This window comes from Geotrypetes seraphini, chromosome 4 (genome assembly GCF_902459505.1).
Source record: "Geotrypetes seraphini chromosome 4, aGeoSer1.1, whole genome shotgun sequence".
Taxonomy (NCBI): domain Eukaryota; kingdom Metazoa; phylum Chordata; class Amphibia; order Gymnophiona; family Dermophiidae; genus Geotrypetes; species Geotrypetes seraphini.
The window spans coordinates 193,688,892-193,704,404 of record NC_047087.1 but is presented as its reverse complement, the minus strand read 5'-3'; the positions used below and the strand labels follow the sequence as shown (position 1 = coordinate 193,704,404).

General features: G+C 42.6%; 1 protein-coding gene across 1 annotated transcript in view; it reads left to right on the top strand.

Annotated features, from left to right (window-relative positions):
* Positions 1–15,513, top strand: part of LOC117359469 (prolyl 4-hydroxylase subunit alpha-1-like) — a 203,699-nt gene that overhangs the window by 67,053 nt on the left and 121,133 nt on the right. Inside the window, exon 8 of the mRNA XM_033942306.1 lies at positions 8,903–9,079. Within this exon, the coding sequence (XP_033798197.1) occupies positions 8,903–9,079 (177 nt within the window). The remainder of the gene's footprint in view (positions 1–8,902; positions 9,080–15,513) is intronic.

The following is a 15,513-nucleotide window of genomic DNA, read 5'->3' as shown; positions in this document are numbered from 1 at the left end:
GAGGTGCTATTTAAAAATTGGGAGACTCCTTTTTCTGTCACTACAGCTCCATGAAAGATTGATTGTCTCTGCAGAATAATATCCTGCCCAGCTTTGAAAAGCTGCAACTCCAACCTCAGTTGTTGCTTGTGGAATCAACCCTTTTCCAACAACTCAAGGGTTTATGCCACTGCACCACCAGGACGTGAGGGTTGGACTATGGATAAATTTGGTTGCCATCTTTACCAAAATTCTATGTTGGCTAACAAGAGTTCTTAATTACAACTTCTACTTGTCTTTTTACCTTAGACATATGAAAAAGATGTTGGCTGATTTTAAACAACAAATTCCCTCAGACCTTCTTGCAGATTTTCAGCAGACTACTACTATCCTTCAAACAAGAAAATATATGGCAAGAATGGCATTTGATGCATTTGAACTAACATCAAGAGCATCTGCCATGTCTGTTGCTATGAGCGTCTTGCTTGGCTGCGAGTTTCCAACATGGCTTTTAATCTTCAAGATCATTTAGCTCACATCCCGTATCTTGGCGAAAAACTCTTTGGCGACCAGATAGAGGCGGCTACTCAAAAACTTAACTCAGCATGAGCAGAATTGGAATTCTTTAAATAGATCTAAGCCTAAGAGTCAATCTAAACCTGCTGCAAAACCTACTTCTTATTCCTATAAGAGAAAGTATCCAGCATCCTCTTTTACAAAGCCTCTGCCTCAGAAGAGAAAAACAACAGAGGCCTTAGACATCCCAGTCTTCGGCCCCTCAATAACCAGCTCAGTCTTTTTGACTTGCTTTTAGAGAGCAGGGCCAAAATTCCTCCTTCCCATCTTCTCCCCCAACATATTAGAGGTCGACTGCAATTATTTCATAGGCGTTGGACTCTCATCACGACAGACTGTTGGGTCCTCAAAGTCATCAAGGAGGGTTACTCTCTTCATTTCGTAACCACTTCTCCAAACAACCCTCCAAGAGAGTCCTCCTTCATATCTCAGTAGCCATCCCTTCTTCAGGAAATCAAAGCTCTGTTTCAACCAAGTGCCATAGAAGTGGTTCTCCCTTCTCAGAATAATCAAGGGTTCTATTCCAGGTATTTTCTAATTCCAAAGAAGACAGGAGATCTTCATCTAATTCTCGATCTCCGAGACAAATAAATATCTAGTCAAAGACAAGTTTCACATGCTATCTTTAGGAACACTACACCCTCTTCTAGAATGAAACAATTGGCTGTGCTCTCTAGACTTCAAGGAGGCCTACACACACATCCATACATCCCCATCACAGAAACATAGTAACATAGCAAATTCTGAGTTTTCAGATAGCTCATCAATGCTTTCAATACAAAGTTCTGCCATTCAGCCTGGCTTCCTCTCCTAGAATATTTACGAAATGCCTAGTGATCGTGACAGCAATCCTTTGTACTCATGGGTTGTAAGTGTTTCCATATCTAGATGACTGGCTCATAAAAGCTACATCTCGAGCAGCACATTCAGCAACACAGTTGACGATTACTTTTCTTCTGCTTCTAGAGTTCAAAGTCAACTTCCCATAGTCACAGCTTCAACCCTCTCAACTACTTCTATTCATAGGAGCCCTACTGGACACCGTTCATCTCAGGGCGTTTCTACCTCAACAAATACAAAACACTTTGCTTCATCTATGCCAGGGATTGGTTTGTAGAGTTGGTTTGTAGAGTAGAGACTTGATTGCATAGAGCCAGAGCCAGGTCAAGAGCCGGAGCCAGGTCAGGTTTTCAGGATATCCTCAATGAATATGCATGAGATAGATTTGCATGTCAAGGAGGCAGTGCATGCAAATCTTTCTAATACATATTCATTGTGGCTCTCCTGAAAACCTGACCTGGCTCTGGCTTTCAAGGACTGGAATTGCCTAGCCCTGATCTATGCAATCAAGTCTCTACTCTACAAACCAACTCAGTAAGACAGATGATGCGACTCATAGGTCACATGGTCTCCACAGTTCGTTATCCCCTTCACAAGACTTCATCTCAGATCAGCTCAGTGGAATCTAGCATCTCAGTGGTCTCAAGCTCTCGATCCCTTATCTCAAAAGGTCAGTCGCCTCACCTCTTTGTCAATCCCTTCAGTGGTGGATGGATTTGTCAAATCATTCCAGAGGTCTGCTGTTTCACATCCCTCCACATCAGAAAGTACTCGCCAAGGATGTGACCATGTATTCTTGGGGGGCTCATTTAGATGGTCTCAGGACCTTAGGTTGGTAGTCTGCTCGAGAGAAGACATTACATGTCAACCTGTTAGAGCTCTGAGCAATTTGAAATGCTCTAAAAACCTTTTAAGACAGTCTTTCCAACCAAGTACTCCTTGTTTGAACAGACAATCAAATAGCAATGTATTGTGCCTCTTTGTCAAGAGGCACAATACATATGGAACTGGGCAATTGCTCAAAACATATTTCTCAAAACCATATACGAGGTGCTACCCAAACGTTTGGGGAATTCAATTGTAAAAAAGAAAAATTGCTTACCGAAATGTCTAGTTTCCACTATCTCCTTCGAAGTAGTCCCCTTGAGAATGTATACAGCGATCCCACGTTTTTCCCATGAGTCCATGCATCTTAAGAAGTCATCTTGGGTGAGTGCCTTGATAACCTCCTGCAATTCTCCCTGAATCTCTTCAATCGTGTTAAAAACAGCGCCCTTTCTGTTGTAATTTCATTTTGAGGAATAGGGAAAAAAATCACAGCGGGCAAGGTCAGGCGAATAGGGAGGGTGCATAATCACTATAATGTTTATGGAAGTTCTGAACAGACAGAAACACGATGAACCTTCTGTTCACCGGTTAGCAATCTTGGCACAAATTTCGCAGAAAAGCGTCTCGTGTTTAATTTGTCCAACAAAATTTGTTGAACTGTCCCATATGACTGTCCTATGACTGTCCTCCTATCTTGCATCATGGATAGTTTGCTTATGAACTTTTGCTATGGTTTCAGGTGTTGTGCTTGTTGACAGTCGTCTGGAGTGGTCATCATTGTGGACAGATGTTCATCCGTCCTTGAAGCATTTGTACCAAAGAAAGGTTTTGCTTTGACACATGGCATTATCTCCAAAGGCTTCCTGGAGCATATGATGGATTTCTGCAGCAGTTTTTTTAAAGTTTGAAACAAAATTTAATGCAGATTCTTTGCTCAATAAATTCCGTCATATCAAAATCTGCTGAGTCACTAAAGCACAACCTTACAAAAACACACAGAACAAAACAATGTGACCACTCAGCTGCACGCCCGTTTGCACACTGATTCACAAAACATGCTGCTAGACACCTTTAGCGGCAGAAGGGCATACTATATCCAGTTCGTGCGCTGTTCACATTTCATGAACTTTTGGGTAGCACCTCGTATGTGCAAGGGAAACAGAATACTCTAGCTGACAAGCTCAGCAGATTTCTTCAGCTGCATAAGTAATCTTTCAACTCCAAAGTATTAAGCCACATCTTACTATGGGAGACTTCTCAAATAGACCTGTTTGCATCTCCCCACAATCACAAATTGCCTCAGTTCTGCTCCACATAGTAGTCTCCTCCTTATCTCGAAGCAGATGCTTTTCTTCTGGATTGGATGAACAAATTCCTCTATGCTTTTCTGGCAATCCTTCTCATTCTAAAGACCTTAGTTAAGCTCAAGTGTGCCACCATGATCCTGATAGCTCCTTGGTGGCCCAGACATCCTTGGCTCTCCCTTCTTCAGCTGAGTGCCAAAGATCCAATTCCCTTACAAATCTTTCCATCTCTGCTCACTCAGAGTCAAGCATCTCTGTTACATCCCAGTCTGCAATCTCTGCACTCGACAGCTTGGTACCTCTTGGTCTGACTTCAGCAGATTTTAATCTTTCTGACTCAGTATAGTAGCTTCCAGAAAACCTTCTCCTCAGCAGTGCTACCAACAGAAGTGGACTTGCTTCAGTTTGTGGTGCACCCTCCATCACCAAGATGCTTCCTCCTCTTCTCTTCCTTCAGTGTTGGAGTATCGTCTCCATTTATCCAGTTCTGGGCTGAAAACTACCTTGGTCAGAGTTCACCTCAGTGTGGTTAGTGCTTTCATGTTCCTATCAACAATAAATCTCTGGCCATACATCCACTGGTTTCCAGATTTATGAAAGGACTATTCAACTCCAAACCTCTGCTCATACCACCTCCAGTTGTCAGGGATCTTAATGTAGTCCTTGCCAATTTGATGAGGCCACCATTTGAACCACTGGTGTCTACTCCTCTTAAGTTTCTCCTTGGAAAGTAGTCTTGATTTTTTTCACTTCTGCCCATAGAGTAAGTGAGCTTCAAGCATTGATTTCCGACCCACCGTACACAGTATTTCACCATGACAAGGTGGTTCTCCGGACTAGAGAGTTGCGCGGGGGCAGAAATCCCACCCGTCCCCACCAAAATCCCACCCGTCCCCACAAGGAATCCCCTCCGTCCCCGCAAGGAATCCCCTCCGTCCCCAATCGTCCCCGTGAGGAATCCCTCCGTTCCCGCCCATCCCTATAAACTTCAGAAATAGTTATTTCATTTAATTATGGTATTGAATTAAAGGCTCTGGTAGAAACCCATTTACAAATAAGCAAAGAGACTTTATTAATTTGGAAATATTAATTGGGAAGAATACATACTTTGTAAATGGGTTTCTACCAGAGCCTCTAATGTAAATATCAAATATAAATAAATACTCAGCCCACTGCCTTACTCATTAAGTTTACTTCTTCTTAACTTGTCAAACTTTTATTTTGTTTTTTACAAATCAAAGAGGACCAATCTGGCAATAGCATGTCTTTATATTTATTTCTTGAATAAAGAGACTTAGAATTACTGCTTACTATTTCCCTAATTACGGCAGGAAAGAGGAGTAAGAGTAGTAGGTACAGTTAAGTGGAACAAGGTCATGAAATATCCAGAGCCTTAATGATGGGCACTAAGGCCCTGATTCTGAAAAGTGCCGTCCCAATTTTAGGCAGCTGTAGGCGTCCTACAGCTGTCTAATCAACCAATCAGGATGCACGTTTTTTAAAAAAATGCTCCCCAGGCAGGCCGCCTATATTGAAGGCGCCTCTGGGAGCCTAGGAAGGCTTGCAAGACGCCTAAGCTCGCCTAAGGGCCTTAGGCGAACCTAGGCAGCCCTACGCATCTCCCTAGTAGAGGAAGAGACACTTAAAATGTAGGCCAGCAAAATGCCAATCAGGCCTTAGACTTAGTGGGGATGCGCAGACCCGCTATGCCTAAGGCCTGATTGGTCCAGGCTTCTAGAGCCTGGGCCAATCAGGCCTTAGGTTTCGCGGGATGGGCCGGGAAGGGGCGGGCCCGCCTCATTTCGACGAGGTGGGCCTGCCGGCTGGATGGTACCAAGATCCGGCCGGCCAACAATTGAAGGTTAGTTTGGGGGGGAGGTTAGTTGGGGGGAAGTTAAGGGTGGTCATTGGTGGCTGTTAGCGCGGGAGGAGGGCTGTTAGCGCGGGGGGAGGATCGTCCGGCAGGAGGGATTGGGCACCCTCCTGCCGATGATCAGTAGTGTCGGGGGGGGGGGGTATCTTCCGGCAGGAGGGATTGGGCACCCTCCTGCCGGTGGTCGGTAGTGTTGGGGGGGCATCTTCCGGCAGGAGGGATTGGGCACCCTTCTGCCGGTGATCGGTAGTGTCAGGGGGGAGGGCGACGTTCCGGCAGGAGGGTTGGGCACCCTCCTGCCGGCAATCGGACAGGCGGCCACTATACTTATCGCGTCAGGGAGATCCCTTGCTGCGATAAGTGTAGTGGCTGCGTCTACTCTAACCCGATTCTGTAACCGGCGTCTGTAACATGACCGACGGTTACAGAATCGGGATTAGTGTAGGCCCGATTCTGTATGTGTCGCCCCTCCTGGGCCGTCCTTTACAGAATCTGGGCCTAAATGCCCTCTCTACTTTTGCCCTCCCCCTAAAAAAAACTTCATCTTTTAAAAAAAAAAAAAAGGTATCTGAACTAGTGGGGATCCTCAAGCACTACCACCTGAAGATATCACTAAAGGTACCTAGAAGACATCTATGTTCAGCAACAGCTTCTTAAACGGCTGACTCCAGCACCCTTGCGTATGCATGAAAAAAAAAAGCATACAGGTCCATTTTCAGCAGCCATCAACTGCTGAGCTCAGATATTTCTCAGCAATTGCAGGGTGATCTTTAGCAGGTGGGCCTTGGGGATCCGCACTAGCTACCACAGCTTGTCACCTCTGGGAAAAGATTTTATGGCACAAAATCTATAGTTCTCTTTCTGGTCAAGAGGTCCCATAAACACATTCGTCTAATAAACTGCTGAAGGGATACACAAATTTCTCCCCCTGAATTTTCATGATTTAATTCTTATACAGTACTTAGAAGACATTATAAATACATTATTGGGTAGGTGAAACACATGCAGAGAGACTGAGAAGATAGCACTCAGACAGAAGAAGGCTCTTACCATTTCATTTTAATCATATATTTATTACATAAATATTTATAGTAAAATAGACCAGCAACAATTACCATAAAAATAGCTTTCTTTAAAATCCTGACCAAAAACACAAAAGGTTTGAAATTGCATGTTTACATAGACACTGTGATTGTCGAGCATGTCAGCGATCTTTCGAAAGAAAAAGCTGGGCTTCAATGGACTTGTCTTTACAAGTTGTGAGGGGGCTGGGCTGAAGGCCCCATATCACTTGCTGCTAGGGTTGTCATCTCATCCTTGGGTCATCTAGCATTGACCCCCTTAGAGATGCAGGCTTGTAGGTCTGAGGTTCCCATTAGATTTCCTAAGAAAATCAAACATACAGCTTCCTGCATGGAATGGGGTAAATTAGCTCCATCCATTGAACTGGGGTGAGGTGGCAACCCTTCCTGCTGCTATTGGTATCCTTGTGCTCCTCTCAGTTTTCAGGGCAGCAGAAATACACACGGCACCAAGTCAAAAATCAGCTCAACATTGTCATTTTTAAAAATTACAAAAAAAAAAATCCCTTTTAAGTTCGACCCTAGCCAAGTCTTCCTGCACTGCTGGAAGCAACTTGGTTAGCAAGATCTGATTTTATATAAACATAACCCTTGAATTTTTCCTACCTGCCCTGCCGCAGCACACAGCCGACCGGAAGTCTTCCCGATGTCAGCACTAACGTCGGAGGGAGGAAGGGCTTTGCTTAAGCCCTCCCTCCGACGTCAGCGCTGATATCGGGGAAGACTTCCGGTCGGCTGTGTGCTGCGGTAGGGCAGGTAGGAAAAAGAAGACGAGCCTCAAGGCTCAAGTTTGCATCTAACCCCGCAGGATACCCGTGACCCGAAGGGGGAACCCGCGGGATCCCCGTCGTCCCCGCTCCCGTGCAGCTCTCTATTCCAGACAAATCTTAAATTCCTTCCAAAAGTAGTCATGGAATTTCACCTAAATCAATCCATTGTGCTTCCAGTCTTCTTCCCAAAGCCTCATTCTCATCCTGGAGAAACAGCTCTTCATACATTGGACTGTAAGCATGCCTTGGCTTACTACAAGCTTACTACTTGGCCTAAGCTACACAAGACTTTGCCTCAACTGTTCGTCTCCTTTGATCCTAACAGATTGGGACGATGTAATGTAATTTATTTCTTATAAACCGCTACATCCGTTAGGTTCTAAGCGGTTTACAGAGAATATACATTAAGATTAGAAATAAGAAAGGTACTTGAAAAATTCCCTTACTGTCCCGAAGGCTCACAATCTAACTAAAGTACCTGGAGGGTAATAGAGAAGTGAAAAGTTGAGTTAGAGGAAAAATAAAAATAAAATAAACATTTTAAGAAGACAGCATTGATCTAAATACTTTGGAAGGTAGAAGAGAGGAGAGAAAGGAATAGAAGCAGAAGGGGGAGCCGTTGAACAGTAGAATTCTGGAGAAATTTAAATGATAGAAATAGAACAAAACAAAGACAAAAGACAAAAAAAAAAAAAGACGATCTGTAACCAAGAGAACTATTTCCACATACCTAGCGGTATTTCCTTCTGCTATGATCTGGCTGCACTGCAGCTTGAGGGATATGTTGCAGCACACAAGATCCGAGCTATGGCAGCCTCAGTGGCTTTCTTACGTTCATTCCCATTGATGAAGTTTGCAAAGCAGTTATTTGATTCTCAGTTCACACATTTACATTGCACTTCTGTCTAGCATCCTAATCCAGATGAGATGGTCATTTTGGCCAAGCAGTATTACTGAATTTATTTTCTTCTTAATGGCCATCTCCCTCTATCCCATTTCAGTAAGCTAGGGAGTCCCACATGTGAGAATATGCTGCCTGCTTGTCCTAGAATAAAGCACAGTTACTTACCTTAATGGATGTTATCTGGGGACAGCAGGCAAATATTCTCACACCCCTCCCACCTCCCCGGTTGGCTTCTTAGCTTGCTTAAGGAACTGAGGTATAGTGAGCAATGTCAGGTGAGAAGGCACTTGTGAAGTTTCTAAAACTGTGGCAATCCACTTTTACCACTGTCCGTACCGGGCTCTGTGGATGACATCACCCACACTTGAGAATATTTGCGTGATGTCCTCAGATAACATCTGTTATGGTAAGTAATTGTGCTTTTTGTCCTCATGGCTGACTCTCAGATGCATGGGATAAAGTGGTGCAAATTATACACTTTGGAATGCCCCTAACATGCCCCCTTTTGAGCTATGCACTAGTAGAGTCAGGCATCATGACTTATAGAATAGTATGCAGCCAGATGCATGTGCAGATTTTAATGAGTGCCAAATAGCATCAATAATTGGTTGAAACACCCAATTATTGATGTGAACTGGCTGTGAATCAAATTGGGTACACAATTCTGAGCACCATATATAGAATCTGGTAAATAATGCATTGTGTTATGGGGCCGTTAAGTCATCTTTCATTTTGTTCTTCTCTAGACACCTCGTAGACAGAAAAAACTGTTTTGCCGGTACTTCAATGGAAATAGGAACCCCAGGTATGTCTTGGGCCCAGTCAAACAGGAAGATGAATGGGATAGACCTCGAATTGTACGCTTCCATGATATTATCACAGATGAAGAAATCACAAGGATTAAAGAGCTAGCAAAGCCAAGGGTGAGCAAATTTTCAAAGTTCGGGATTTGATACCTTGCACAATGGTATCCATTTGTCTTTTCTATGCTCTCCTGTCTGTTCCCTCAGCCATATTGATCATTCCTTTTTAGCTCTTTTCTGCCTCTTTCTTACCCTTCTCCTCTTTTCCACTTTTCAGCTATCAAATTTCCATCATCTTCTCTCCCATTCCCTATCTCATTCCTTTCTCAGCCCTCCATTCCTTTAGATCTTCATTCCATCTTTATTTCATCTCCATTCCCTTTCAATGTACTTCCATTACCAAATTTCTACCCTCTGTTACATCTATCCTCTCATCCATTTCTTTGCCACCCTCTCCTCCTCCTCCTCAAGGTTCTACTTGTGGTATCGGCATTGACTCTAAGATGCTGCCTGCCGCTAGCCCGGAAGTCTCCCCTCTGCCATGGAGAGACTTCCAGATTAGTGACAGGCAGCATGTGGGAATTGCTGCAAATACCGTGACCCAACGATGCTTACATTCTCAAGATTCTGTGTGGGAAAAGGGAATTCTGTGCGACTGTGCAATTCTGCTGAAATTTTGCATTGTGCAGTCGCGTAGAATTCTGCCAGGAATACCACAGGTGAGAATATATACCCACTGTCCTCGAACATCTGCTACAGGTAAGTATTTTTGCTGTATCTGTCATGAGAGGAAGCATAATTTCTTATCTGTAATTGTTCACTAAGAGTACTTCAGTGTGGTATGCAGCCCACCTGCCCTTCCCTTTTGGGTATGGCGGTATATAAGAATAAAATTATTATTATTATTATTTTGTGAAAAGTTTTTTTCTCCAATCTTGGATATTGTTAAACAATAAAATGGATGCTAGTTTCAGCAATATGTTGGAAACTGATCCATGCTCAGGAGCTTTCTAAATGACTCTGAAGGAATCCTGTGCCAATATTATTGCTAGAGATGCATGGAGCATCTGTGTAGCTCATTCTCTGCACTAGTTCTATGCTGAATTTTCCAAACTGACAGTTTCAAACTTTGAGCCATTAAATTGGTTGATAACATCTAGGCCAGTGGTCTCACACTCGCGGCCCAGGGGCCACATGTGGCCTGCCAGGTACTATTTTGAGGCCCTCAGTATGTTTATCAGAAATCACAAAAGTAAAATAAAAGTTTCTTGATTGTAAGTTTCTTTAGCTATAAATTACAATATTATTATTAAGACTTAGCCAAAAGGAAATATTTATAAAACTATAAAGAGTTTTACCTCATGCAAAATTGCCATTTCTTTAATAAGACACTAACTATTTTTTCTGAGGCCCTACAAGTACCTACAAATCCAAAATGTGGCCCTACAAAGAGTTTGAGTTTGAGACCACTGGTCTAGGTAGCAAGCATCCTGTTCAAATCTGGAGTCAATCATTGAACACGCGATCAACCCTGTGTAGAATTGAAAACAAGTAGTCAAATAATAACTTCAGGATACCCAGAGACTTAAATAAAAATATATACATGTGATTGTAACAAATTGGATTGTCTCTACTCTTTACATGCTTATTTCTTACAGAATTTTATAATGATAGCGAAAAAAAAACAGGACTTAATTTCCTTTAAATAACATTTATCATACAAATTTGAAATGAACTGTATTTAATAATATTTATGGTGAAAGAAATGCTCAGAACCATAAAATCCTCTTGCATAAAAGAAGCAAGAGAACAAATAGAAACCATCATAGCATTTTCTTGTGTTCCTAACCATCTCCAGGATATGCACCAATGTGCACCAAATATACAAGTAGCACTTATCTTTTCTTAACATATGAACTGGTGGTTGCTACTCAGTCTTCTTGCATTCCAATAATTTGTAATATTATTACATAAATTCAGAATGTGCTCCATAAAACATTCATATCATGGTACAAGATATATGTTGAATAACACCGCTGATAATGAAGAGCCTTGGGGAACTCTTATCTGAATTTTCCTTTGCGCAGATCTTTGCCCATTAATATATACCTCCTGTCTTCCACAAGTACACCACCCCCTGCACCCTATAGGAACTTAGTTGCTTCAGTAGGACATTGTGATCTAAAGTGTTGAAAGCCGCTGAAATGTATTGGAATGCAAAAAGACTGAGTAGCAACCACTAGGTCATCTATTAAGAAAAGATAAGTGCTACTTGTTTTTGGAGCACGTTGGTGTATTTGTTGGTGGTTAAGAATGCAAGAAATGCTATGATGGTTCCTATTTGTTCTCTTGCTGTTTTTTTGTAAGAGGATTTTATGGTTCTGAGCATTTTACACCATAAATATTGTTTTTTAAGTACAATTAATTTCAAGTTTGTATAATGAATGTTAAAGGTAATTAAGTCCTTTTTTATTTTTTTTTGCTATCAGTATTTGAATTGACAGGACAAATTATTTTCTAAATTATTCCCCATTTCTAAATTTTGAGAATTTTATAATGCCTTTTTTGTGCATATGTGGCCTCTTTTAAAATACTGATCAGTATTAAAAACAGGGGCAGAGTTTGCTTATGTATAAAATATGCTAATCTACACATGTATATGAATAATCTCAAGTGCGCACATTTACACCTACTTGAGAGCAATTGTAAGTGTCTGTGCCTGCAAGAGACAAAGTTTTGGCTACATATGCTAGTATTTTATAAACAACAGATTTAAACTAGCTCAGTAGTTTGTGAAAGTCCAAAGACTCACTATTCAAGCACAGACACACAACAGTCTTATGTGTATAAACTTATATGTAGAGAGTCAAAAAAATCTTCATACAGAGAATCTTACAGATCTCAGCGGTACCTTCTGTATGCATCCAAACTTTTAAACATACAGAGTAATGGCACCCAAATCGTCATCGGTATCATATAAATATCTTATAAACATTAGTTGTATTTTTTAATTTTATAATTAATGAAATACTCATCTTCATCTACGCGGGTGGGGGATAGGCACTCCGACATAGAACTATGTTTTGCCCGTGAGGTCTTTTTCAAGGAAATCCCCCTTAGAGCGACAGACTCATGCTTCCTGTGTTCATCCGCTGAGGTCTGTAAGATTCTCTGTATGAAGATTTTTTTTGACTCGCTACATAGAAATTTATACCCATAAGACTCTGTTGTGTGTCAGTATTTTAAAAAAGCAGGTGTCTATGTGTTAAAGTGCAGCTGCTTTCTTACCCTCTTAAACAAGGTGCTCTGTTATGCCTAAATTATCAGGGCAGGAAATTGCCTATTCTGTTATATCCACTCTGGATTCTGTAGGATAGGTGTTAAATCTGAACCCGCGAACTGGGTCTTGCAGAAGTTTCACTCAGTTTTTCAGCACCTCCCACATGGCAGTGGAGTATAGTGCCCCCTTCAGTTTTATCATTGTGCAAGCGAACCATACTGAGGTGTTTCTGATCTGCTCTGCTTTATTTTTCCTCTTTTTTTTTCAATGAAAATTTGACTTTTTCGTGGCTTTGGTGACTTGAGACCCCTTGTTAAGGGAATATATGCCTGGGAAAGGAAGAAGATCCTGCAGAGCTGAACTGCAGCTTAACAGGGCTAGCCTGCTGTGTGCCACCTCAGAGCTCGGGGTCTGTTCTTCTGGGAGCAGGCTTGCCTTCTGATATCCTCAGAGGCTTAAGCGCATTCTGAAGGCACTCTGAGTAAGAGCTCTCAGAGTATTAGGGTGCCAGCTGCATATTTCCTGTCCCCATCATGCATTGAGGTTCCAAGAAGATGGAGTTCTCGATTGGAGTCCATCTGACAGCCTGAAGATTCTGAAAATTGAACTGTATGGAGAACGTCTGAGGCAGAAATTCCCTTCCTTTCACTTCAGAGAAAAAAACTGACAGGCAGGCACTGCATACAACGCAGTCAGGTGCACAGGTGGTATTCTCATCCATCCTCCCTGTCGAGGGTAAGGGCCAGGTCAGAGAAACACATATCCTGGAGATGAATGTGTGGCTACATGGATAGTGTCATCGAGAGCATTTTGGCTTCCTGGACCATGGAATGATTTTCCAAGGGGTGCTGAGCAGGGATGGTATCAAAGAAGGGAAGAAGTGTCTTCAGCAGCAGGCTGGCTAATCTACTGAAGAGGGCTTTAAACTAGAAGTGATAGGGCAGGGTGATCAAAGCCCCTGGGTTAGTGTAAGCCCTTAGGTAAGTAAATCACTGAATACCTTTACACGGATGGGGAAAGGGGGCAATGTCTGGAAAGCAGTATATACTAATGCTCAAAGTATGGGAAACAAGATTCTGGATCTAGAAGCTGTGATGGAAGATGATGAATTGGATATAGTGGCGATCACAGAGACAAGGTTCACGGAGAAACATAACTGGGATGTAGTTATACCAAGCTATAATCTGTTCAGGAAAGACAGAATAGGAAGAAAAGGAAGGGGGGGGGGTTAGCATTGTATGTTAAAGATCATATTAAAGCCACACAATTGCAGGGTCTGCAGGGCAAGGAAGAGGAACTGTGGATAAATTTGGAAAGAGGGAATGGTAAATATATTTATGTTGGTGTGATATACAGGCCTCCTTCACAGATGGAAGAAGAGGACAGAGATTTAAAAGTAGATATTTAGAATACATCAAAGAGCAGTTTTACTAATAGGTGATTTTAACATATTGACTGGGGAATCCCCATTGCAGGGAGATCTAGAAGTAGGGAGATCCTGGATTCTCTAGAAGGAGAACTGTTCCAGCAGTTGGTAATGAAATTCACATGGGATGGGGTCATATTGGAATATGAATATGAAGATGCAGAAGGATTGCAAAGATCTTCAACGTGACATAAACACGCTCAAGAAATGGGCCGCAACATGGCAAATGAGGTTCAACGTGGATAAGTGTAAGGTGATGCATGTTGGTAACAAAAATCTTATATACGAATGCAGGTTGTCTGGGGCGGTACTTAGAGAGAACCCCCAGGAAAGAGACTTGGGAGTACTGGTCGACAAGTCGATGAAGCCATCCTCGTAATGTGCAGTGGCGGCGAAAAGGGCAAACATAATGCTAGGAATGATTAAGAAAGGGATCGGAGAAGGTTGTCATGCTGCTGTAATGGGCCATGGTACGCCCTCACCTGGAATACTGCGTCCAGTGCTGGTCTCACTGTACATGAAGAAGGGCACATACTACTCAAAAGGGTCCAGAGAAGAGCGACTAAAATGGTTAAGGGGCTGGAGGAGTTTCCGTACAGTGAGAGATTAGAGAAACTGGGCCTCTTCTCCCTTGAAAAGAGGAGACTGAGAGGGGACATGATCGAAACATTCAAGATACTGAAGGGAATAGACTTAGTAGATAAAGACAGGTTGCTCATCCTCTCCAAGGTAGGGAGAACAAGAGAGCACTCTCTAAAGTTAAAATGGGATAGATTCTGTTCTTTTCACCCAGAGAGTGGTGGAAAACTGTAACACTCTTCCAGAGGCTGTTATAGGGGAAAACACCCTACAGGGATACAAGACAAAGTTAGACAAGTTCCTGCTGAACCGGAACATACGCAGATAGGGCTGGTCTCAGTTAGGACACTGGTCTTTGACCTAGGTGCCGCCGCAGGAGCGGACTGCTGGACATGATGCACCACTGGTCTGACCCAGCAGCGGCAATTCTTATGTTCTTACATTCTTTAGCCTTTGGCTCTTTTTATGCCTGTGCTTGTTGCACACAGTAGGCTGGTTTTTATTGCTGCTATGTTCATAAATATTTCTTACTAACTAATCGTTATCTTATATGTTGCAGAGCAGAACAGAATTGTTAGGTTGGTGGGGAAGTTCCCCGGATCCTTTTCTATGTATGATTTATTTCAGTGATGTTCAATTGCATTATGACTAAACTGAACAGGGTACTGTACTCCACTGCCATGTGGGAGGTGCTTAAAGATCGAGTGAAACTTCTGCAAGACCCGGTTCCCGGGTTCAGATTGAACACCTATCGTACAGAATCCGTCATGGATTAACAGAAAGAAGATTATCAAAGGTAAGAACCTAATTTTCCATTTTTGTTTGTTTCATACTAGCACAAATTGTTTCATACTAGCACAAATTCTACAGAAACTGCACCTAGGTTAAAGGTGTAAACAGAATGCCTACTCAAATATAAACCGTTTTTGAGAAAGACATGTGGGAAGCAACTACTTGCCCTGGATCAGTAACATGGAATATTCCTATTTCTTGGGTTTTGGCCAGGTACTAGTGACATGGATTGGCCACTGTGACAACGGGCTACTGGGCTTGATGGACCATTGGTCTGACCCAGTATGGCTATTCTTATGTTCTTATGAGATTTTGGGGCCAAAAATGGGGGTCTCGGTTTATATTCAGGTCATCAAGTCTGCATGCTCCCCTTTTCCTACCCGGACCCATTGCATGCCTCCCTCGGGCCTGCCTTAAGCCCTGGGGGATCAGCGGGACAGGAGCTTTAAGCCCTGGTGGACAGGATGCGGGACAGGA